Source organism: Trachemys scripta, chromosome 6 (assembly GCF_013100865.1).
Source record: "Trachemys scripta elegans isolate TJP31775 chromosome 6, CAS_Tse_1.0, whole genome shotgun sequence".
Classification (NCBI taxonomy): Eukaryota; Metazoa; Chordata; order Testudines; family Emydidae; genus Trachemys; species Trachemys scripta.
The window spans coordinates 13,001,059-13,027,157 of record NC_048303.1 but is presented as its reverse complement, the minus strand read 5'-3'; the positions used below and the strand labels follow the sequence as shown (position 1 = coordinate 13,027,157).

The window sequence follows — 26,099 nt, the reverse complement described above, 5'->3', positions numbered from 1 at the left end:
TTTGAAGATGACTCATGGTATTGTTTATTGCTCTGTTGACTAAGTGACTTGCCCAAGGTTGCACAGAAAGTCACAGAACCAGAAAATTAATCCATAGCACCTGAATCTCAGTCCAGTGCCTTAAACCACAAAACCAAATATAGCAGCTTCAATCCGAGGGCATCCAGATGTTTTACAGGTAAGCCTAAATACACTTGTTGGGTATACTCTCCATTTTATAGATGGTGGGGAAAGAGAGGAAACAAAAAGGTTGTGACCTGACTAAGATTACACAGTGTGTTGGCATTAGAACCAGCAATAGAATCCCAGAGTCCTAACTCCTAGTGCCATGTTGTAACCATTAGACCTTATTTCAAGGTCTATAAAACATATTGCTGTGTGTGTAATAACTTACTATATAAGGTCCCCGTTTGAAGAACTAAAATGGTTAACTTGTAGGGGTGGCTCTGTAGCTGTACAGTACCTAGTCTTTGGAAGGGTAATATTTTACATTTGAAGTGAAGTATAATACTTGGGTAATCAATGTCATTTTTCCCCCTTCAAGGATGTTGGTAACATTACTGTCTCAGAAAAACTTTTATTATGAGGTGTAAAAACCAATCATGTCAAAAGTAATAGATAAAAATACAATTAAATATTTTAGTGTATGGCTATTTAAATTTATGGAGTTGAAGTTGTTTGTTAAAAGTGACTAAATAAACAACCAACCTCAGTAAATGTGATTACAGGAGGTAAAAGGGACCAGCCAAGCAGAAGACAGAATGAAAGGAGACTGGAAGCTTTGGAAATATGTCCAGTCAGTCAGGAAGTAGTCATGCCAAGACTTGGAGGCTGGAGCCTTGGTCTAGTCTCTCTGGTGCCAGTGATGTACAGGGGTCAGTCACAAGACCTTGCTATCTTAACTCACCCTGTCAGTTCTCTACACTGCAGCTGGAGATGGCTTATTAGACAGAGGATGTAAGTACTTGAAGAGCTTGGCAATGATACCAGTTTGTCTGTTTTTCATGAAGTTAACTGAAACTGACAATTGCACAAATATTAAGTGGACACTAGGACAAAATGCAGTATTTTCATAAATATTAAAATATTCATATCCATGTACACAAAACCATTTATTCATTAAAAATCAGTGCTCTATAAAAGCAACAGCCACAGATTTTTGAAGGCCTACAAAGGTTCTGTATAATATACTGAAGGGTTTGTGTGCACAGGCTTTCAAAACAGTTTTGGCACAAGATAGAGCTTAGCTAAAAACTGAAACATTCAGTTTATGAAAAGAAAGTGGATCAGGTAAGTAGGAGAGCAGTGTGCAGTCTTTCAGTCTTGAAGACGATACTGTAACTTGAAGCAACATCCAGTGCCTGATCTAGTCTGGTAGGGAATCAAAATTGTGGTAAGCTAGTAATTTCTGTTTCTAAGTGTAGGCTTAGAAATACCGTAAACAGTATAATCTAAGACTGAGTCATAGAAAATACCCCATATGTACTTCCAAACGTTTCTCACAGAGAGCTAACACCAGACCTCTAATGACAACCATCATTATGAAACTTTTATGAAGAGGAGAAGCCAAAGGCTTCCCTTGCCCTGTGGTAACAATTTGTGGACAGTGAAGGAAAGACGAGACCTTTAGGAGGTCTTGAAGTCTGAGAATGTACATGAAAAAATGTTAAGACAAATATGACTTGAACACTATGGGGAAGTCCTATGGGGAAAATGCAAATCCTTGTATACAGTCAGACCTTACTCTTGATTAATATATTTAAGTGCAATTGGCAAATATCAAATCATTGCCAAGAACCAAAACTTTCTTTGTATTATTTTCTAACTCAAGTTTTAACTGCCGAAGCTGGTGAATGTTAGCACACGCTTTCCATGTTTTCAATGTTGTGCTATTTTTCTTCTGTATTTTTGTTTGTGTAAAATATATATAAAAATAATGCTTAGAATCAGATTCCATTTGGTCCAAGGGTCTGTACCCTGTAGAGTTTTACATATTTAAATATGCTGCTGCAAATTCATTGAATGTGACCTCCCTTCTCCCTGCCCTCTACACCCACCCCCCACCCCAAAAGAAGGAATTTAATAGGGATTAAATGGATCAGAGGCTTGGTAATGGGATATCATGTTTTACACCTCCATGTCACTGGTTTCAATCCAGCCTGGGTGACTGGTGACAGAAAGTTGTTACCATCTGATGTCTGTTGATTTCAATTCTTAGAGCCAAGCAAGAGGCAGCTGTTAAAGAAAACTGGCAATAATTTAAATTCTTCTTGAAGAATCAACAGGGAGACCAAGGACTAGACTTCTCACTCAGTCTTAGAGGTAGTCCCATGCAGTCAAGGTTGAGGCAAGTTGTCAAATTGTAGTGAAGATTGCACTCATTTGACCATGATACACCTGTTCTAGGAATAGGACTTCAGTCTGCAGGCCAATCACTGTAGCACCTTTGTCAGAACCAAAATCTCTCACACATACACACAAGTGCCATTTCCATCAACTTATTTGTATTACAGGCAGAACTAGTAGTGATTTCCATAGGCAGGGTTACCTGATACTTTATATAATGAGACTCCATTTTCAGTTGTGTACAACTTGCCAAACTTTTACTAATTGAGCTGAAATTTTCCATGCTGGGTGTTTGTCTAAGACTAAATTTTGGGGGATAGTTTGAACAAAAATGGTTCTGCCATTTCTGAGAATAAGGTTAAGGAAAAATGTTGTAACAATGTAACATTGGAAAACAAGTGTTTTGTTGAGAAGCTCTGATGCCTGCATGATTTGGAACAGCACTTGAGATTTGGCATATCAGGGTCTCCTGGGGACAAGGATGTACCATTTGCGATCCCCATGAAAATCTACCCAAACTTGGCAAAGTTATACGCTTCTGAAAAATAGCTCTTTGCACATGCTTGGTAGAGGTTTGTTAGCTGGGAGAAAAATAGTCTGAACACTTCATGAAAACTGAATGTGTTCCACCCCAACAGAGCACCATGCCAACCACATGGAGCATACTGCGCCCCAAGAGTACACTGAGCATGCTCCAATCCCAAGGCTGCAGGAGCTTACTAAGTGCTCTTTCTGGTTAGTTGGGGACCTGTGGCTCCAAACAGCAGAACTGAGACCATGGAGACTGTCTTTTTTGTACTCTTAATACCCCCTGCTGGTACCTGGCATCATGGAAGAGGAAGTTGCCTGAGTGGAATATAGAGGGGTGAGGAGGAGAAGGGGAATAGGGGCAAGAGAATTAAGGCTGCACAAGCATTCTTAATTTTGGCATTTACTAACGTCTGAGTACTTGACTGTGGCACCTTAACCTCTTTTAGTATAGGTATTTTGGAGTGGATAGGCACTGCAGCATAAGGGAAAGGGAGGGTTGTGCAGATTTGTTTTCAGCTGTGTCTTTAATCTTAGGGAAATCCATCAAATTCTTGCATAGGATCAAATAATTTTTCTAAGGCAGAATTCAATTGCAGTGAGTGGGACTTTCTAGTAAGCAAAATTTGCTTGCACAGGAAGCCTTTCTACTGGTATTGCACTTGGATGCCCTTGGGATGGCTTTCAAAGGTACTGTGTTTCATTTCCAGCTTTTCTATCCAGTGATGTGTGAGAGCACCACTGTTTGAAGCAGGCATTGGTGCATCCCAGGCTGTCCAGCAAGGACTGCTATAGTGAAATCCATCCATTAATTTGCCTGTGGAGGTCAACATAGTTTCTCAGCATCACCCTCTTAAATCTTGTGAAAAAAGATTAGCCACAAACTATTTTGGTTATAGGCTGACTTTGTCAATTTTCTGTCTGCCTTTTAAAAGTTTTTTGCAGTGTTGTTGTAGCCATGTTGGTCCCAGGATGTTAGCGAGACAAGGTGGGTGAGGTAATATCTTGTTTGGACCAACTTCTGTTTGGTGAGAGAGGCAAGTACCTTTCCCAGTCCCAAAGAAGAGCTCTTTGTAGGTCGAAAGCTTGTCTCTTTCACCCTCAGAAGTTGGTTCAGTAAAAGATATTACCTCACCCACCTTGTCTCTTTAATAAGTTACACTTGCTTCGTGGGAAACCTGTTGGCAGTACTTCGGGAATCCTGCTTTCTTTATTAGTGGAGACTAGAGCTTTTGCTGATGGGAAGGCTGGCCTCCAGGAAACCATGCTGACTTACCCTCCTTCTAGAGTATCCTGTATCAACCTGTGCATTGATAGTAACTAGTGATGGTCATAAAAAGATGTTCCATCTGCCTTCTCAAATGGGAACTGACACAGTTCTCTGTGAATTTGTGATAACACATGCTTGGAGCACTGTAGACCCACATTGTACCATAAATAATTTGGGGGCAAGGGAATTGGGATAAATCCAGACCATCCTCTGAAGTAAACAGAGGTTCTAAAACTTTTACCTGTGTGTAATTTAAGAGAGCAGACGTTCAGCATCCAGCAGCTCTTGTTGTTCTAGTGCAAATTTTAGGAAAATGATTGCTTGAAAATCCAGCCTCTTCACTTAAGTACTCAAACACAGGGGCTGCTTGCTCTTGAAATCTGGTCCCACTTGTGGGTGCTGAGCACTTTGGAAAATGTGGACCCAAAGAATTTTTAGTTTTCACTCTGTGAAGTTTTAGAAAGATTCAAAATAATCCCTTAACTTTAGGAAGCCAAGTTATTTCAAAACATAAAATCTTGATACCTGATTTCAATTCATCACATTACTCTAGCTACCTTTGACATGGTTACACTGGAATTATTGTTGGGTGTAGCATAACGTGATCACTGTGGTTAAGTCCAAGACAGCTGCACATTAGTCTATTCTCTGTCTCATAATTATTAAGCTACAGTATTTGTAGCTGCTTTAGTGTAATAAAATCACCTAGGATAGTTGTATTCTGTTCTCCATAGCCTTCTTTTCTTGAGTGCTACTTAGTGAAACAAACGGGTTTATTATACTGTTACCTCTTTCCTTCCTCCAATGTATATTCTCAACCCCACCCCCTTCACCTATAGTCTTTTGTCATATGCGAAGATTGTAAACTCTCTGGGGCAGACATTGGCTTTTTTCTTTATTACATGTGTATAGATTGCCTAGCATTGGGGCTGCAGTTCCTGATAAGGAATAGATTCCACTGCAAATAATAAAACAATGTAACAGAGAGAAATTTGGCTTGCTATTTTTTGTTTTAACCAAAATTTTCTTATTAGTAGACTAAGTATCAGTATTAGTAGACTAAGTAAAATTTCCCTTTGAATTTTTAAATATGCCAACAGTAGGTGTGAAGTTATATAGGTTCATTTAAAATATATCTTACACTTTGGTCATGAAATCATTTTAAAATGTTTCTGTAGCAATCCAATCCACTTGACCTGTTACTTTAAACACCTTTTTAAATGAAAGTAAATGTGAAAAAACCAGATTTGACTTTAGTGCCAATACTTCTCATTTTTCCCAGAAAACACTGCAAAATAACCTTAAATATAGATGGATTTTCTTCTGTCCTTCCCTTTGACTCTGCTTTAAACACAAATTGGTAAAGGTGAATTTGGAAGGTAAAAGACTTGCAAATTTTAGATATCAAGAACCTATTATAAAAACATTTCCTGATGTTTTACTGGGAAACAACAGTTATTTATAGGTTATTATATACCGTTAGTTTACATGTTTGGATCCTTTTTCTTGTAAATTTGTTATCTGTACTTTTCCTCCTTTGTCCAGCCTCTGAGGCATGTGTTGTTTTTGGTGGTATTTTTCTCCATCAGACCAACTGGATCATTTTGTTTTCACAGTCAATACTGCAAATAAATGTTGCTGTCTTTTTTGCCAGGAGAAATTTTTGGATGTGTTTCTATGTTTCTCTCTCTTGTTTTTGTCTAATAACCATTGACAGATCATATTATTGATTCTTAATGTAGTTACACATAGCCTCAATGTGCCCTCCCTCCCTGCCCCTCCAAAACCAAACCAACCAAACAAAAAAACGAAAAGGAGGAGTCACAAAGTAGGACAGTGCGTAGAAGCCAGGGGAGTTTTCTATAAATTTTCTTCTTATGTCTCATTTTGTGGTTTTCTTTTTGGCTTGGGGTTTGCTGTTCTGAGACGTGATAGCTGATTGAGTCAGTTATTATGTAATTGAATCCAAAACTAGGTGGACTGCAGTCTTTCCCACATTTCTCTTAGGCTTTTAATCTCTATCAGCCCCACCTTCCCAAGTTTCTAAGGTTTAAAAGGAGTCTTAAAGCTGTGATATTATGTTTTTGTATAATGTTGTAAAATGTTCTTTATTATTTGTATTTGGTAGTAGCTGTGGTCCTCAATTAGGGATCTTTGTGCTAGGCATTGTACAAATGTGTAACAAAAAGATGGGCCCTGCCCCAAAGATCTTACAGTTTGTATATAAGATGAGAGACAATAGGTGGATCCAACAAACAGATGGGGGAGCGCAAGGAAACAATGACAAGATTGTGTGGTGTTATAAGCAATGGTCTAGCGCAGAGGTCGGTAACATTTGGCACGTGGCTCACCAGGGTAAGCACCCTGGCGGGCTGGGCCACTTTATTTACCTGCTGACGTGGCAGGTTCGGCTGATCGCAGCCCCCACTGGCCGCGGTTCGCCGTCCTGGGCCAATGGGGGCGGTGAGAAGCAGCGCGGGCGAGGGATGTGCTGACCGCGGCTTCCCGCCACCCCCATTTGCCCGGGACTGCGAACCGCAGCCAGTGGGGGCCGCGATCGGCCGAACCTGCCGTGTCAGCAGGTAAATAAACTGGCCCAGCCCACTAGGGTGCTTACCCTGGCGAGCCGCGTGCCAAACGTTGCCGATCCCTAGTCTAGTACATTAGCAGTTTAACCTTTGTTGTAGTTTTCTTCCTGTTACTATTAATTGTAAACTAAGATACAAAAAAATGAAATGAATTTAGGCCCAGTTCAGCAAAGACACACAAGCATGTGTATAGTCCCTACATTGGTGAATTAGTCCTTTTTTGGAAAGAACAGCTGTTCTTACTCATCCTGTTGTCTTTTTGACTACACTAATTGAGGGTGAGTTGATGGTTTCACTGTTTGTTGAGCACTTTGCATTTGTCTTTGTAAAACTTCATCCTGTTTACCTCAGACCATTTCTCCAATTTGTCCAGATCATTTTGAATTATGACCCTCCAAAGCAGTTGCAATCCCTCCCAGTTTGGGATCATCTGCAAATTTAATAAGCGTACTTTCTATACCAATATCTAAGTCGTTGATGAAGATATTAAACAGAGCCGGTCCCAAAACAGACTCCTGCGGAACCCCACTTGTTATACCTTTCCAGCAGGATTGGCAACCATTAATAACTCCTCTCTGAGTACGGTTATCCAGCCACTTATGACCCACCTTATAGTAGCCCCATCTAAATTGTATTTACCTAGTTTATTGATAAGGATATCATGTGAGACTGTATCAAATGCCTTATTAAAGTCTAGGTATACCACATCCATCGCTTCTCCCTTATCCACAAGGCTCGTTATCCTATCAAAGAAAGCTGTCAGATTGGTTTGACATGATTTGTTCTTTACAAATCCATGCTGGCTATTCCCTATCACCTTACCACCTTCCAAGTGTTTGCAGATGATTTCCTTAATTACTTCTTCCCTGGCACAGAAGGGAAGATAATGGAGCAAGGGTCTTTTTCTTATATAGGCTCCTATTACTCCCCTCGACGTCCTGATTTTTCACACTTGCTGTCTGGTCACCCTACCTCTTAGCCTTCTTTTTGTTAGACTAAAGCCAAGGTCTTCCAGTCTCCTATCCATTCCCCTGGTTATCCTAGTAGCTGTTCTTTGCACCTGTTCCAGTTTAAATTTGTCTTGAGCATGGATGACCAGAACTGTACACAGTATTTCAAAAGTGGTCTTACCAGTGCCTTGTAGAAAAGCATTAATACTTCTCTATCTCTACTGGAAATGCTTGCCCTAATAGATCCTAGGACTGTGTGCGCCTTTTTCGGAACCACATTACAGTGGTGGCTTATAGTCATCTTGTGATTGACCCACACAGCCAGGTCTCTCTCCTACTCTGTCACTTCCAGCTAATGAGCCCCCACCTTGTAGCAGAAATTCTTCTTATTAGACCCTACATGCATGACCTTGAACTTTGTACTAATCAATTTCATCCCATTTCTGTCATTCCAGTCTTCAAGTTCATTCAGATCTTCATTATAATATTCTGATCCTCCTCTTTATTGATGATGACTTCCAATGTTGTGTCACCAGCAAATTTCATTAGCACATGCCTACTTTTTGTGCCAAGGTCATTAATAAAAATATTGAATAAAATTGGACCCAAGACTGATCCTTGAGGAACTCCACTAGTAAGCTCCCTCCAGTACAATAGTTCATTTCTCAGCGCAACCTGTTGCCTTCTTCCTAGCTGTGACCAGCAAGCAGTGTTCCAAAGGAGTTAAATACAATAGTGTTTAAAAATGTTTTTGTTAGGGCTGTAGATTAATCACAGTTAACGCATGTGATTAACTCAAAAAAATTAATTGCAATAAAAAAATTAATCGTGATTAATTGCACTGTTAAACAATAGAATACCAATTGAAATTAAATATTTGTGGGTGTTTTTGTACATTTTCAAATATATCTATTTCAGTTACAACACAGAATACAAAGTGTACAGTGCTCATTTCATATTAATTTTGCACTGGAAAAATGATAAACAAAAGAAATAGTATTTTTTCAGTTCACCTCATACAAGTACTGTAGTGCAATCTCTTTGTCATGAAAGTGCAACTTACAAATGTAGATTTTTTTTGTTACATAACTTCACTCAAAAACAAAACAATGTAAAACTTTAGAGCCTACAAGTCCACTCAGTCCTACTTTTTGTTCCTCCAGTTGCTAAGAGAAACAAGTTAGTTTACGTTTATGGGAGATAATGCTGCCCACTTCTTATTTACAATGTCACAGAAAGTGAGAACAGGTATTCGCATGGCACTGTTGTAACTGGCGTCGCAATATATTTACGTGCCAGATATACTAAAGATTCATATGCTTCTTCATGCGTTAATTAAATTTGTGACTGAACTCCTTGGGGTAGAATTGTATGTTTCCTGCTCTGTTTTACCCGCATTCTGCTATATGTTATAGCAGTCTCGGATGATGACCCAGCACATGTTGTTCGTTTTAAGAACACTTTTACTGCAAATGTGACAAAATGCAAAGAGGATACCAATGTGAAATTTCTAACGACAGCTTCAGCACTCGACCCAAGATTTAAGAATCTGAAATGCCTTCCAAAATCTGAGAGGGACGAGGTGTGGAGCATGTTTTCAGAAGTCTTAAAAGAGCAACATTCTGATACACCCAAACCACCAAAAAAGAAAATCAACCTTGTGGTGATGGCATCTGACTCAGACGATGAAAATGAACATGTGTCAGTCCACATTGGTTTGGATCGTTATTGAGCAGAACCCGTCATCAGCATGGACGCATGTCCTCTGGAATGGTGGTTGAAGCATGAAGGGACATATGAATCTTTAGTACATCTGGCACATAAATATCTTGCGATGCTGGCTACAACAGTGCCATGCAAACACCTGTTGTCACTTTCAGGTGACTTTGTAAACAAGAAGCAGGCAGCATTATCTTCTGCTAATATAAACAAACTTCTTTGAGCAATTGGCTGAACAAGCAGTAGGACTGATTGGACTTGTGGGTTCTAAAGTTTACGTGATTTTATTTTTGAATGCAGGCTTTTTTTTGTTTTTTTTTTCCCCCATAATTCTACATTTGTAAGTTCAACTTTCATGATAAAGAGATTGCACTACAGTACTTGAATTAGGTGAATTGAAAAATACTATAGATTTTGTTTTTTACAGTGTAAATATTTGTAATTAAAAAATATAAAGTGAGTACTGTACACTGTATTCTGTTGTAATTGAAATCAATATATTTGAAAATGTAGAAAACATCCCAAAATATTTAAATAAATGATATTCTATTATTGTTTAACAGCACAATTAATCACGATTAATTTTTTAATCGCTTGACAGCCTTAGTTTTTGTTAAAATGTGCAATTTGACTTTGATGAGGCTGTACCTAGAATGTGTATAATTGAGTGTATCTCAAGTTCCAGGAAGAGGTTGACCATTTGGAGGGAACTCAGACATGTGATTAAAAATTATTACTGGGCTGGGAAGGACTGACCAATTATTTATCATTATTCATTTAATGGAAAAAGGATATTTGATTCTTTAAAGACAAAACCAAGGTTCCTGTCTTGAAAAGCCTATTTTAAATTAGGTATCGTAATGAAATAAGGACAAATCATTGAGGACAGTGAGAAAGGAGAAAAGGTAGATGATGAAGGAAAATGAATACCGCTATTGAGAGTGTACTCTTTACAAATAATTATGCTCATTTGTTTTGTCAAATGTATTGTTATTTATTATTTGTATTACTATAGCACCTAGGAGCCTTTGTTATTGACCAGGACCCTATTGTGCAAGGTGCTGTATAAACACAGAACAAATGGAAAGTCCTTGCCCAAGGGGGTTTACAATGTAAATACAACACAAAAGACAACAGATGGATATAAACAGACAAGAGAGTACAAGTAAATAATGAGACAGTATAGGTCAGCGTGATATGCAGTGATCTCTACACGCTAGCAGTTCATTTGTGATTTTTTTTTCATTGTGATGTTTGAAGTCACAGAGTGCTGGAGCTAGGATTAATCACAGGAAACAAAATGAAAAGTGACTTTAAAAGAAATGACTTAAAATGTGTAGTTTGGCTAAACAACGAAAGAGCAATGACTGTCTGTCTTTATTTAAGGGGTCTGAACACCAAAGGATGGGGGGTGTTATGGTATTACACAGAGAGAATTACCTGTAGGAGTAAATGGGTGAAGTTGAAGTTTATTAGATTATGGAACATTCTTCCTACAGTTATTCAAGCTTCATTGCTGTTCACTTAAAATTAGACTGGACCAAATAGCAAAATGTAGTGTAGGGAACACTTCTGCATTGGGAAGGGGACCGATCATTTCTTGAGAAGCTGCTTCCAGAATATGTTAATGACATCAGAGCCTTGGCCTCTTCAAACACATTCATCCTGCTTAGTAACACCTTTTTCAGTGGTAATATACCCACACGTTGAAAAATCCACTCATCCAAGGATCTCTGGTGAGTGCCATAATTTTCTGTATAATCTGAACTCTCATTTCAAAAATGTTAAATTTTCTGCCCATTGTGATTGAGAGAATCTTCCAGTTGTAAATTAAGTGTAAATTGATGCTCTCCCACCTTGTTCAGATAGCTTCATTGTCTCTGCTGCTTCTCACAGCTTTCCCCTGCTGCAACTGCATTGGGTTATTGGGAACCACATGGACAGAAGTGAATCAGGTGACTCTTACTGTGCTGTTCCCAGGAAAGCTATGATCAAAAGTGGGGACAGGCAGTAGATTTCTCACTTCATAGTTTGACCTATTAGAAGTTTTTAGTTTGTTTCCCTTGGCAGCAGGGAGAGAGTACTTTTCTGCTTTTGAGTAATAGTATGTGTTAAAGAACTTTGACCCAAGAAAAATCTTCTGTACCAAGAACCAAATTTCCTGTTGACAGTCAAATATTTGCATGTGACCCAATATTAATGGACTTGTTATGCTGATTTTATCAAAAGGACGCATACTGTGAAAAGTAGCTTTTCTGCAAATTGTCCGTTTTTAAAAAAACAATTCCCTTAATGTGTACTTGAAGTGCGATTTTTTTTTTTTTTTTTTTTTTTTTTTTTTAGTTAGTCTAGACCCAAAGAATTATATTTTTCCAATGGTGTGTGGAGATTTAGTAATGTCACCCTTATTAAAATCTTATGAGAGTTTCCTATTAGAGTTCATGAAAATCATGAGACTAAAATATTGCACACACAGTACTTCAGATTTCAGAGTAAATGTTTGCTTGATATGATTCTGCTTATTAATGGTCCTGCTGCCTCCATTTGGTATGCACTTACATTGATATGTACAGTTATTGTGCGTGTTTATATTCCAAAAGGTAAAAACGAAATAAAGATCTGCTGGTATTTAGCTTTCATCTCAAAACATTTAAAACATTGCACAAATTTCTTTAAATTCAGTATTTCTCTTGCATTCATTCTTGTTACACTGTGCCAATGTCTTAAAAATATGCCAGTATACTAGTATTTAAAAACTGAACTTATTTTGCCAGATTCTGTGTATGCTAGAAACTAGCCTTTCATGATTAGTTTTAAAATGTTCGTTCTTTTATGTTGCAAGCTAGTTTTGGTTAATTATCTTATCCAAATGGTAGGCAGTGGATTAGCCAGCACTTATGATCGCACAAAGCATGTTAAATACATCTGAAAATTAGAAATTCTGTTGCAATTATTATTATTATTTTATTATTACTATTATTTTATATAGTGCCACATATATTGTCAGATTTTTAAGATACGTTATTCTGTTAAAACTTGTCTACTGCAGATAGCATTCTAAATATTTAAAAAAACTGTTATCTCTCTGAAGTTTTATAATTTCACTGCATGAAAACTAGAATGCATGAAGGATATAACTACTCCTGTCCTAATTTGTGAGGCCTTGCTTTTAATTACTTTGTTTCATTGGATGAAATAATCCCTCTGTATAGTTTGTATAACTGTGTGTTAAACTAATAAAGAGCAGTAAGGTAATTTTGAGGATGAAAGATTTTTGACCTAAAAGATCACTGTCCAGATGAAATTACCCCATGTTTCCTTTGTTTCAGCTTTGCCAGTTTCTCTCTATGATGAGTCTTTCAGAGACTTGTAATGGGAATTTCCTAAGTTTATTTGGCTGCAATAATATCCAAGTCATTAATCAACAGGACAGAGCTAGGCTGGTGCTCCCCAATTTTAGCTTTATTTTAGTTCTTTAAAGTCTGTCTTAGGACTTAAAAAAATTGCTAAGAAATTATAAAAACGTGCTTTGATTTAAGACAGGGCTTCTCAAACCTTTTCATTATGGGAACCACAATTTGATACAGAGATGGCCTTGTGGATCTGTCCTCTCTCATTAATGATTCCATGGACCACTTTTTCCTTTCCCATTTATTATCACATAACATCCCCGTGGCAACTAGCGAAATTGGTTACAGGGAAAAGTAATATTAGGAAAATGTTTATGTATTTTTAGCTTTCGTCTAATACAATATAGCAGCTGGAAACAAGAATGACAGCACCATGTCAACAGCCAGCTCTCCACAGGCCACTAGCAAGTGCTTCTCAGACCACAATTTGAGAACCATTGAGTTAAGAAACTTGGTATGCATGCTGAATATTAAACAAATACCCTGAAGTTCCTAAGGCTGCTGTCTGGACATAATAATTAAATATTAGTTCTATTGATTTTTTTTTTTTTTTAGAACAGTTAGTCATTGTTCTTGGTGGAAGAAGGACTTGTTAGCATTAGGTGGGTATTTGAGGAAACTCCTTTGTGCTATTGTCCTTCACAGTCAACTTTTACTTTCACAGTAAGCTTTTTGGGATGCAGCAGAAAACAACTGCCTGTATTCCAAAAGTTTCACCAAATGGTGGGATGTGTCATGGAACTAGTTCTTGAGCTGAGTTGACATGTACAACTAGATGTCTGTCCCGTCCCGTCCCCCCCCAGTCCAATCTGTAAGTATTTTTCTTCGTTCTAGTTGGTAGCTAGGGATATGATTGTCAGGTTGGAAATGTTTAAAATGAGACCAAAACAAGTCACCAGGATGTCGAGGCCCTACTGTCTCTAAAACTCCTACATCTTCTCCTTCAGCCAAAACGTGGCCAGAGGCTGCCAAATAAATCTGCTTCATGCAAGGCTCTAATGAAGGCTCTCAGAAAAAGTCTGATGGCCAGTAGCTGGCACTTAGAGTCAAATTTTTTAAATCAATAAACTCAGTTGCAGAGTGGAGAATGTGTAGTAGAGGTTGAGGCTGCTGGGAAGAAATGGATGTGCTATCCTATTAGGCTCCAGTGATGAGAAAAATGAACAATCCAAAAAGATTATGTCAGCATGAATTAAAATAAAACATTAAGCTTAGACTTAAAATGATGGATAATCAATTTAATGGAAAATTGTTTGAGACTTTGGAAGCTGTGTAGTTGACTGACCCATGTAAGTTCATTGAAAGTTTGTCTTGCATTCTGTCATAAATATGGAGACTGATAATGTGTGGCTGAATGATACAGGACCTTGCTCTGTAAGATTCTGATAATGAAGTAAGATGGTGCCAGAACGTAAATTTTGAGGGTAGCAATAGATGTTGGAACATGAATGGATTCTTGCAGCAACTAGGGGAAAAAATTTCTAAAAGAATTTGAAAATTGCCCTCCCATATTTCTTTTCCAGTCAGAAACATGAAATAAGCAACAAAGGGAATACATGCTGATTTAGCTCTTATTCCAGGAAGAAGGCTCAGAAGTGGCCGTTTTATCCTCTACTAAACTAAAGGTCATGAAATAGAACAAGACATTCATTCTGAGGCCATTAACCACTGAGTAGTTTAATCAGTATCCCAGGAAGAGCCCCAAACTCAATAGAACTGTTGCAATGAGGCCACTAATTTCCAGAGGGGGAAAATTCTTGGAAATATTGTGTATGTCGAAATAATGTATGGTTCTAACATGTCAGCTAAAATTAAATCAGTGCAACATTTTCTATTGAATCTAAATATTTTTAAGTAGGCTGTCCATTCTCCGATCCCCATTCCCCATGCAAACGTAAAATCTTTCACCTTGAAACCAAGCCATTAAATTTTTTCTTTAATCACATGAAAGCATGAATGTGTCCAGCAAAGTTTAAAACTTAACTGCGTGGAAGCACAAACATGAACATCACCCAGATGTGTCCTATTTTTCCTGGATAATGGAAATTAGATCTTTAGCACTGAATTTCTGTAGTTTTCTGCTTATATAAAAGACTATGTAGGATGTTGAATGGAGGTTCCTTATTGTCATAAAATCTCATTTCATATATTTGATACTGTTCCACAAATTGTCAGGCTAAATTAAAATCCCAAATTTGTTTTCACTGATACGGAAGATGTTTCCAATCAGTTCATAAAAGCCCTGAAATTCTCTGCTGGACAAATGTTCCCTGCATCCAGAAGGTTTCTTCCTTTCTTATTAAAAGCATACCCACACAGAGATGTAGCTTCAGATTGTCTTTTCTTAATTTATTTAAGAGGGGGAGTTCTACTTTAAGGACCCTACAGGTAGAAAGATGGAGGCTATGCTCAAAAAGGCCTTAGTTTTCAGACCTGATAGAGCTGAAACTGGAATCCCCACTCCAGCTTCCATGGAGACTGGACATTCTCTCGAAAGGTCCTCTTCTTCATCTGGAACTGAAACTGCTTCAACTAACAGCTTGATTATTGAAAGGGAATCACTAGGAGGCATGTCTGTCCTCCACAGTCATCAAGACATTGCTTTCATCTAAGAGGGTATCAACACTAAAAGCATATTCCTCTGTCTGGACCACATTCTGTAACTGGTGCCAAGAATACAGTGCTGATCCTAGAGATCCTGGAATTCTAGCCATTCTGGATTTTCTCCAAGAAGGCCTAAACAGTGGCCTTCAGCCCAGCACCATTGCATGTAAGGTCCACTTTTAGTGTGCTATTTATAGGATTTTCGAGCACCCAGGTGTACAGTCCACAGGTAGCCAGATAACTTTGAGCAGTTTGAGTAGCCAGGTAAGTGGTCAGACTACTTTTCAAAATGGGACCTACCTCTAGTTTTGAGGGCACTGACAAGCCACCCCTGTGAACCTTTGCTTTCAGTGTTGGCTTTTTATTTATCCATTAAGACTTGTTTCTTAGTAGCTGTCACATCCACAAGGCGAATGTCTGAGTTGGCAGCCTTATCTATACAGAAGCCTTGCTGTATATTCCAGGAGGACAAGGTGGTTCTTAGGACACCAGAGTCCTTTCTTTCTAAGGTGAATTCTTCCTTCCACAATTCACAAGAGGTTGTGCTTCCTTCATTTTGTCCAAAACCACAATAGCCAACTGAAAAGGCATAGCTCACCTTAGATTTCAGAAGAGTGTTGAAAATCTTTCCCAAGTGTGCAAAATCCACGAAAAGATCGAACTTCCTATTTGTGTCCTTCCACCCAAAGTGCTAGGGACGTGGAGTTTCCAAATCCTCCTCCACTAGGTGGATTAGACAAATCATCAGAGGTTCCTGCCCCAGAAGGGATCAAGGCTCACTCCATGAGATCCTTAGCAGCCTCATGGGTGGCCCGAGCAAGTTCGTCCACCTCAGAAATTTGCAAAGTGGTCCCTTGTTCTACAGCTAACATCTTCATTAAGCATTATAAAGTGGAATTTTGTCTTCTGCAGAGGCCTTCTTTGGCAGGAAGGTGATGAGGTGGCAGTCCGGAAATAATATAGAATTTTGAGCAGCCTATATTAAAGGGGGGTACTTCTTATCTACTGAACTCTTTTAGGGATGGTTATGAAAACATCTGCTCTCTGCTCAATACTTCCCCAATATCCAGAATTGAGGGAGAAGCTGGGCTACAGAATGGAAAATTTTTTACTGATAATTTCCTTTCTGCCAGCAGCATCTCTCAGAATCTACCCACCTAAATGGCTTGTGAGCCAAACGTCAAATATTAAGTGGAATTGTTACCATAGGATAGTTTTTCCTTGGTCTCATGTACACAGTTATTTCATTGTCTGGAATATTTTGTAAGTACTGATATTATGCAGGTTTTACAGCTTGGGAATAATTCATCTGGTGGCAAGTGGGGGATGGCCTGAATGTGTGGAGTCAAAGCACTGATCTGCCTCCATGAAGCTGCAGAGAGAGGAGAGCAGCCCAGAAGCCCAGAATTGTGGGAGATGCTTGCAGAAATGAAATTATCAGTAAGAAATTTTCCATTGTCTGAGCTGCCAGAGGAAAAAAACGATTAGTGTTTAAGATGAAAACAACATGTTCTCTCCAGACTCTTCTGTGTATTTGCCAAAACAAAATAATTTTTTTAGACATTTGTTGGCAATTTTATTAGTTAGAGGACAAAAATACAGGTAATAGGGTATCCTGTTGTCGACTGCATCAGTAGAATCGTATGAGAGAATTTCAGGTATAGAATTCACTGCAAATATTCTTACGTGCAACATTAAGGCATAAATGTAAATAAAATACCCAAAAATGTGCTTATTGAAAACACATGGAGAAATAATTTTTTGTGGCTGTGGGTTTGTTGCTTTTATAGACTGACAGCTAGGGTAGTTGAAGTAAAGCCTTTTGTGTTAACTAATATACAAATCTTCAACAGGAAAAGGGTATTTTAGAGGCTGGGAGTCGCAGCTAGTGTTTGTCATCTTCTGGGATGGAAACGGCCTTTAAGAAAACTTCTATCTAATTCTCACATTCTGGATCTTCATAAAACAACTACACCTCTATCCCGATATAACGTGACCGGATATAACGCAGTAAAGCAGCGCTCCGGGGGGGCAGGGCTGCTCACTCCAGCGGCTCAAAGCAAGTTTGATATAACATGGTTTCACCTATAATGTGGTAAGATTTTTTGACTTCAGAGGACAGTGTTATATCAGGGGAGAGGTGTAATAGCAAATAAAATTCAAAGTGAAGATAATATTTAAAAGAAATCCAAACATGGTATGAAAATGCGCAGTTAAGTCATCCAAACAACTTTCATTTTCTCCTGAAGTGAGTGTAGTATCTTACTGATGAACAGACCGATATCCAGATAAACCCTTTATTATGAACAGAACTAAATATGGAATAATATAACAAACTTGCTACTACTCTGTGTTATCTGCAGCCTGGGACTTCCCCGTCCTGGCTTTCTTGTTTCTGCCCAGCAGGAATGGATAATTGGGAAACCAAAGACTGCATGAAGAGTGTGGCACAGTGACACAATCCAATAATAATACAGTACTGAATAGTGAATAATTATATTTATGGTCCCAAATTAGATTCAACTCGTTTTTTAAAGATGCATGTTTTCCTTTTTTTTTTTTTTTTTTTGGCTGGTTGTCACTACAGGGCAGAGTTAAGGCTGTTTGAGTGCCTTCATTGTGTATTTCCATACCTTTAATGTTTGGATTTATTTAAAATTTAACCTTAGCTTTGGGTTTCTTGGGTTTGCAGTGCTTACTTTGGGGATAATTGCAACATCCCTTTGTAGTTCTACCATTAACTTACTGATATACATGTGTACACACTCTCTCTCTCACTCACTCAATTTTAATTCCAGTTTAACAAATTTGATCTGAAAATTTTTGTTTCAAAATTATTAAATTATTACCTGCCTCTAAATAAAAAAGACAAAGACAATGTTACAATTTGATATTTTGATGATTTGAGTATATGGAATGTACCTTAAATCTCTTTATTTTACTTGTAGGGCCAGATTAGTTTTAGGAACCAGAACTTGCTAGTTATTGTTTTCTCTTAAAATTTTGGCAACGGATGTAAAGAACTATTAAACCTTTGAGTGACATATCTTGCCAGCCAATGTTTTGATAATTCAATTACAGCATATATGTGTTACATATGATTCATCCTCTTGACAGCCCACACATTAATAGGGTACCCGCCATTTTTATTGGGTCTTGACAACCTTTTCTTTTTCACCAAATGTAGCATTCTTGACGTTCACCCTGTATGTCTGTCACTCTCATGACAGATGCACTGAATGTTTAAGGTGGATATGAGACTGGTTTTGTTCCTATATTTAATTTTATATAGCCACTGTATCTGCTTTTCCAGCCTTTCCAAACTATTTTTGATTAGCTATTTGTTTCAGTATTTTGAGTTCTGATAATCCGGAAGGAATAGTTTAAGGTTTTCTGCTGGTTTGAGGACATTGGGAGCAACCACTCATAACATTCAGTGCCAAATTTTGAGATGCCCTATGGCTCTGAGGTGAATATTATATATCTCTTTTAGGATGATTTTGCTCTTCCAGAGTGAGAAAGTTGCCAGCTGAGACGCAGAGCTTCAGTAGGATAGTTGGGTCATGAGTTTGGCTATGTACCGCTTTTCCTAAATTCAGAGGAAAGGTGTAGTAATGGCTGATGCTATTAGAGAAGGGAGGGGATGGTGGAAAATAAAAATGCTGGTTTAGCTGAGAATGATAAATACATAATAGTTGTGGTTTAAAAGGGGGAAAATGTATTACAGTCTGATTCATTTAATGAGTGAAAATAAAATAAATGATTGTCAGGTTTTTTTTAACCTTCTTTGCAAAATGTGGCCAGCCAAATTACACTTCCAAATGGCTCTAATGTGAGTTAAAGGGACACTTCAGTATTGAGGTTGAGCAGCATTTTTTATTCAGCAGCGTTGTTTCAATTTGGGAGCAACTGATCAAAAATGTACTGATAAAGGGTGATTCATGTAACATGATTGTTTTAGTGAAGTATTTAATTATAATTGCTCTTCATTAAGGGGTCTCCTTCAAACTAATGCTGAACGGCATTATTTCTCTTTCTTTTGGCATTGTAATAATTTCTTTGCAGTGAGCATGAGGAAGTGAGTGTTGGTTTATTACAGAATCTGAATGTATAACTGTGTTTGAAGAAAAGTGCCATTCAGGTTGCTGAGTTTATACGAGGCCAACTATAGTTTAAGCTGTTTTTGTTGGATTTTAGCAAGGCTTTTAGACACAGTCCCACATGACATTCTGATAAGTAAGCTGGCGAAATGTGGGCTCGGTGGAACTACCATTAAGTGGATACATAATTGGCTAAACAACTGCAAATAAAGAATAACTATTATCTCAAAAGTGGAGTTCCACAGGGATCTGTTCTGAGTCTGGTGGTGTTTGACATATTAATAATGATCTGGTGTAGGAGTAGAGAGCATACTGATCAAATTTTCAGATGAGACAAAGTTGGGGGTTGCAAACACGTTGGAGGATAGAGCACTTTGGAGGATAGAGCTAAAGTTAAAAAGAATCTTGATAAATTGGAGAACTGGGCTATAGACAAGAAAATGAAATTCAACAAAGACAAAGATAAGGTGCTACTCTTAGGGAAGAAAAACCAAATACACAGATACAGAATGGGGGAAGGATCTGGAAGTTGTGGTGGATCAAAACAATGCAATGTTGTTGCGAAAAAAGCAAAGGCAATTTTTTGTTGCATGCTATGCCTCTGTTTTGGGTGCTTAATTGATCAACCATAGTATTGCATTAATGTAATTTTTTTTGTAATTAATTACTTTGGGGGGGGTTGTTTGTGTGGGGAAGCTACCACTTTACTAAGAGGCACCAATCAATAAAGGTGACTGGTTCCCAACAGAATTACTAGTAAATTGTGTACTTTAAGCTTAACAGAAGCCAATAGGTCAAAGGAAAACTATTGTCTGCTAGTTTTGCAGGCTAAATTTGTATTTCCATAACTGCACGTGTTCTATATAATCCATTAAAAAAGCCTAAAGGTAGCATAAGTGCCTTCCACTGAAGTATTAGACTTTCTCAAGTTTAATTCATTTATTCTGAATCCTAACTTAAAAATCAAAGGGTGGATCTGATTAAAACAGAACTGAGGTTAACTATTGTTAGTTTTGCCTAGTCCTCATTAAGAACATTGTTTGGAATTTGAAAGACATGACATTCATCCACAACAAAGTGTACAGTGTTGCTGTCTTTTGCATAACTGTAAATCTGGCTATTAAAGTTTAACAAGTACTAGCAATTGTTATGTTCCCGGGTCATGAGCTAATTGTGCTTCTCCTAAAACAGGTGAATTGTTTAAGAACACCTTACTAGATGCCCAAAAAGCCACAATCGAAGAAGGCGACTCTATTGGTTAAAAAAAACCAACCTGGTTTAGAGAGGAAGTGAAGGAAGCTATAAAATTTAATAATAAAAAAAAACGGAAGAAAGGGAAAGTTGATAATAATAAATATAAATTAGAAGCTAGGAAGTGTAAAAAATTGCTTAGGCAAGCAGAGTTAAGGACAATAAGATTTGGTTTTTTTAAGTATATTAGGAACAAACAAAAAAATCCTAACAATAGTTTTGGTCCATTACTAGATGGAAATGGTGAAATTGTCATAAATAATTCAAAAAAGTTCTATTCTGTATTTGGGGGGGAAACATGTGAAGTAGTCATATCATGTGATAACACTTTTTCCATTCCACTAGTATCTCAGGCGGATGTTAAACAGTAGCTACTAAAGTTAGACATTTTAAAATCAGTAGATCTGGATAACTTGCATAAGAGAGTTTTAAAAGAGCTGTCTGAGGAGCTTGCTGCACGGTTAATGCTGGGTTTTCAATAAGTCTTGGAACACTGGGGAAGTTCTAGAAGACTGGAAGAATGTTAATGTTGTGCCAATATTTAAAAAAGGGTAAATGGGATGACCTGGGTAATTATAGGTTTGTCAGCCTGACATTGATCTCAGGCAAAATAATGGAGTAGCTGATACGGGACAGGATTAATAAAGAATTAAAGGAAGATAATGTAATTAATACCAATCAATATCAGTTGGGTAGGCATTGAATGATCATCACCAGCCATTGACCAGCAGGGGAATAGTAAACAAGGGATTTACAATTCAATGACAGTTGTGCAAGCACCACACAATGGGGACTGCTCAACTTTGACTAAGTTGCACAAGACCACACCAGGGAGATTGCTCAACCCTGTGACTTAACAAAACCCACCAGGCATGCCTGAGCTAGTGTCTTCCTGGCACATGGACTGAGGATATAAAAGAGGGGGGGATAGTGGCATCATGCTTTGAGCCTTTCTCCTCCCCCGCCTACACCGGAAGCAACAAGAATGCTGGGAAAACAAAGACTTGAACTTAGGAGACTGGTCCCAGGCTTAAAGGGGAACCCTGTGTACTAAGAACTGTAACACCGAGGGGGGTGACAAAACTGCTAGATCCGAATACTGCCCAGTCTAATAAGGTTTAAGATTTAGACTGTGCGCTTACCTTTTATTTTCTTTGGTAACTATCTTTTACCCATTGTGCCTACCAATTATAATAAAAATATATCTGTTTGTACTTAATAAATCTGTTTTATATTTTACCTAAAACAGTGTGTGTTGGTTGAAGTGCTCAGCTCAGGTTACAAAGGATGATGTGTGCCCTCTCCACATAGAGGGAGGGGCACACTAGGTAATGAACTTACCCTGGTCAGGCTTCTGACCAGGGCAAGACGGTACAGTTGTGGGGTCCAATGCTAGGGACTCGGGAGATTTAGTGGTGCCTTTCTCTGTGTGATTTGTGAGTGGCTCAAGCAGCATTCATACAATCTAGCTGAGTGTGGGGCTCCACATGCGGTTGTGCTGAGTGATAACAGCACCTGAAGGGGTTTGCTGGTTGTCACTAGCAAAGCATTGTGAGAGAAAGCCCAGGCTGGAGAGTCAAGGGGGCACAGCGGTACGCCAGTTCCAGTTTGTACCCTGGGGATCCTGTCACAATGACACAAAAATAGGGGGAGTGGTAAATAACGAAGAGGACCAGTCACTGATACAGAGTGATCTGCATTACTTGGTGTACTGGGCCAACCAAACAATATGCATTTTAATATGGCTAAATGTAAGTTGTATGCAGCTGGGAACAAAGAATGGGGCATGCTATCCTGAGAAGCAGTGACTCTGAAAAAGATTGAGTGTTGTGGTGGATAATCAGCTAAATGTTCTGCTGTAACTGAAAGGGCTAATGCAATCTTTGGATGGAAAAACTGGAAGCTTGAGTAGGAGTAGAGAGGTTATTTTACTTCTCTGGATTTGGCACTGGTGTGACCTCGTCTGGAATACCGCGTCCAGTTCTGGTGTCTTCAATTCAAGAAGGATGTTGATATGTTGGAAGGGTTTCAGAGAAGATCCACGAGAATGAGTAAAGGATTAAAAAGCATGCTTTATGGTGATAGACTCAAAGAGCTCAATCTATTTAGCTTTACAAAGAGAAGGTTAGGGGGTGATTTGGTTACAGTCTATAAGTACCTACATGGGGAACAGATATTTAATAATGGGCTCTTCAGTCTAGCAGGGAAGGGTATAATACAGTCCACTAACTGGAAGTTGAAGCTAGCCAAATTCAGACAGGAAATAAGCCATACATTTTAACAGAGAGTAACTAACCATTGGAACAACTTACCAAGGGTCATGGTAGATTCTCCATCACTAAACATTTTAAAATCAAGATTGGATGCTTTTCTAAAAGATCTGCACTAGGAATTATTTTAGGGAAGTTCTATGGCCTCTATTATATAGGAAGTCAGATTAGATCAGGGATCAGCAACCTTTGGCACGCGGCTCGCCAGGGTAAGTACCCTGGCAGGCCGGGCCGGTTTGTTTACCTGCCGCATCTGTAGGTTTGATCGATCGCGGCTCCCACGGGCTGCGGTTCACCGCTCCAGGCCAACGGGGGCTGAAGGAAGCGGCACCAGCACATCCCTCGGCCCGTGCCGCTTCCCGCAGCCCCCGTTGGCCTGGAGCGGCGAACCACAGCCAGTGGGAGCCGAGATCGGCTAAAGCTGCAGACGCGCAGGTAAACAAACCGGCCCGGCCCGCCAAGGGGCTTACCCCTGGTGGGCTGCGTGCCAAAGGTTGCCGATCCCTGGATTTGATGATCACAGTGATCCTTCTGGCCTTGGAATCTATTATATCATTCTGGGTTTAATAAAAAAGCACATTAAGAAACGCAGCATGTCGGAATCAATTTGCATTTTTAAAGGAGATTATCTGATTACAAAAATATTGTACAAATTTGTCTTCCTCTCCCAGTGCACCACCTGTGTCAGCATCCCCTCCTTGAATCCCCTCACTGGCTTTTGTGTCTTCTATCACATCAGGTTTAATCTCTTTACCTTCAGAGCCTTGCACCATTATGGCCCTGCCTCTTTTTCCTGATTGTACCTTTCATCTCCTCCTGCACTATTACCTCTTACACTTCCAGCAGCCTCCCTGTTCTCATCTGCCAAATGCTCTCCCCTCTACGCCTTTGAAATGTGCTTTCATGAATTCTTCCACCATCAAATTCATGGTCAGTGTTGTCACTTTGTCTCTCTCAGGATGAATTGTTCTTCTCTGTATTGTATCTGTACTTTAGGGTAGACCAAAAGAAACATCTTACTCATTTGTAAAGATGGGTCTGCCCTGAAAGCGCACCATAAATATTTAATAACATTCGCTAAGAGGACTCTCTTCTTCAATTCTTCCCTTTAGCTGGCCTGTGGACGGTATTCACGTTAGGTGGAGTAGGAAGTAAACCAGCACCACAGCAGGAACAATCATCACCGTTAGCTAATCAGAGCCTTCTGCTTCTGCTTGTGCTAGCTAATTTGACTGATGCTCCAGATACACCAAATCCGTACAGACAAGCTATTATGTCCTTCAAGAACACACAAGGTTTGTACCTTTTCTTAATCTTCTAGTGTGAAATGAAGCAACTGAGGCATTGTGTTATCCTGGCTTCTTAACCATTGCTCTTACCAAGGTGTGCTATAATACAGGTTCTGTCCTGTAAACCTAGGAAATGTACAGAAAGGGAGTTCCTCTTCCACAGATCCTGTGAAGTTCCTGAGCTGGCACGTCTCAGCCCATGAAACTTAAAAGATGCTGTGGTGGGGGGGGGAGGGGAGGTGTTAAACACTGAAAGGTACTGTGCAATTCAGTTTTGGAAAACGGAGTTTGCTTTCTTGCTGAGTTTTTAAGACCTTTTCTCTTCTGCATAGCTCTGGAACTTCACAAGATAGAAATAGCAATGGGAAGATGAGGGGGTGCGTAGCCGGGGGCAAGTCAGGTAGCCAGAAGGATCCTGTTGGCCTTAGGAATGAAATAGGGCATTGGGAGATCTGGGCTGCCTGGACCATACTTCCTTGTTTAGTTTTATATCTATATATGTAAACTTGTTTGTAGCTGAGCTAGTTTGACACTTAGTTTTATACTCCTGACACTTGAAGCATTGAAGGGATGAGCTTGAAACTAGTTCGCTTATTTAAGTAGGAAACTTTAATCAGCTGAGCTGGGCCTGGATCTGCTTTCATTCTGCAGAAAAGCTCTTAGTCCTCAGAGGGTCCTTGGGCTCATTTCATAATGTTATTGGTGGTGTTTTAAATGACATGCTGACTACTTGTAGTGTGTGTGTGTAATTTATTTAGACGCATTTTTAAGTGTTGGGAAACATTGTATCTGCATTGTACAATTAGAACAAACGAATTCTGCTCCTCCCATAGTTAACCATACAATTCTTCAGATAAAATTTATTCCTGTGGACAAGCTGGGAGGCAGGGAAAACAAAAGGGAATGACAACACTGTTTACCCCTTTTTCCAGATCACCTATTCAACATATAAATTATCTGGAAAAAGGGGTAAACAGTGAGGTGTCAAAATTTGAAGATGATACAAAACTACTCAAAATAGTTAAGTCCCAAGCAGACTGTGAAGAGCTGCAAAAGGATCTCACAAAACTGGGAGATTGGGCAACAAAATGGCAGATGAAAGTCAATGTTGATAAATGCAAAGTAATGCACATTGGAAAACTATATTCCCAAATATACATATAAAATGATGGTAAATTAGCTGTTACCACTCAAGAAAGCTCTTCGAGTCATTGTGTATAGTTCTCTGAAAACATCCACTCAATGTGCAGCCGCAGTTAAAAAAGCGAACAGAATGTTGGGAATCATTAAGAAAGGGATAGATAATAAGACAGAAAATATCATATTGTCTCTATAAATCCATGGTCTGCCCACATCTTGAATATTGCATGCAGATGTGGTCACCCCATCTCAAAAAAAGATATATTGGAATTGGAAAAGGTTCAGAAAAGGGCAACAAAAATGATTAGGAGTATGGAACGGCTTCCATATGAGGAGAGATTAATAAGGCTTGGACTTCTCAGCTTGGAAAAGAGATGACTAAGGGGGGATATGATAGAAGTCTATAAAATCATGAGTGATGTGGAGAAAGTAAATAAGGAAGTGTTATTTACTCCTTCTCATAATACAAGAACTAGAGGTCACCAAGTGAAATTAATAGGCAGCGGGTTTAAAACAAACAAAAGTAAGTATTTCTTCACACAACACACAGTCAAGCTGTGGAACTCTTTGCCAGAGGATGTTGTGAAGGCCAAGACTATAAAAGAGTTCAAAAAAGAACTAGATCAGTTCATGG

At 38.8% G+C, this 26,099-nt stretch overlaps 1 protein-coding gene across 2 annotated transcripts in view; it reads left to right on the top strand.

Annotated features, from left to right (window-relative positions):
- The window catches only part of DYM (dymeclin), a 333,130-nt gene that overhangs the window by 120,844 nt on the left and 186,187 nt on the right, over positions 1-26,099 (top strand). For both annotated transcript variants that reach the window (XM_034773755.1, XM_034773754.1), the window contains exon 10: positions 24,149-24,331. In XM_034773755.1, coding sequence (XP_034629646.1) covers positions 24,149-24,331 — 183 coding nt within the window. The remainder of the gene's footprint in view (positions 1-24,148; positions 24,332-26,099) is intronic.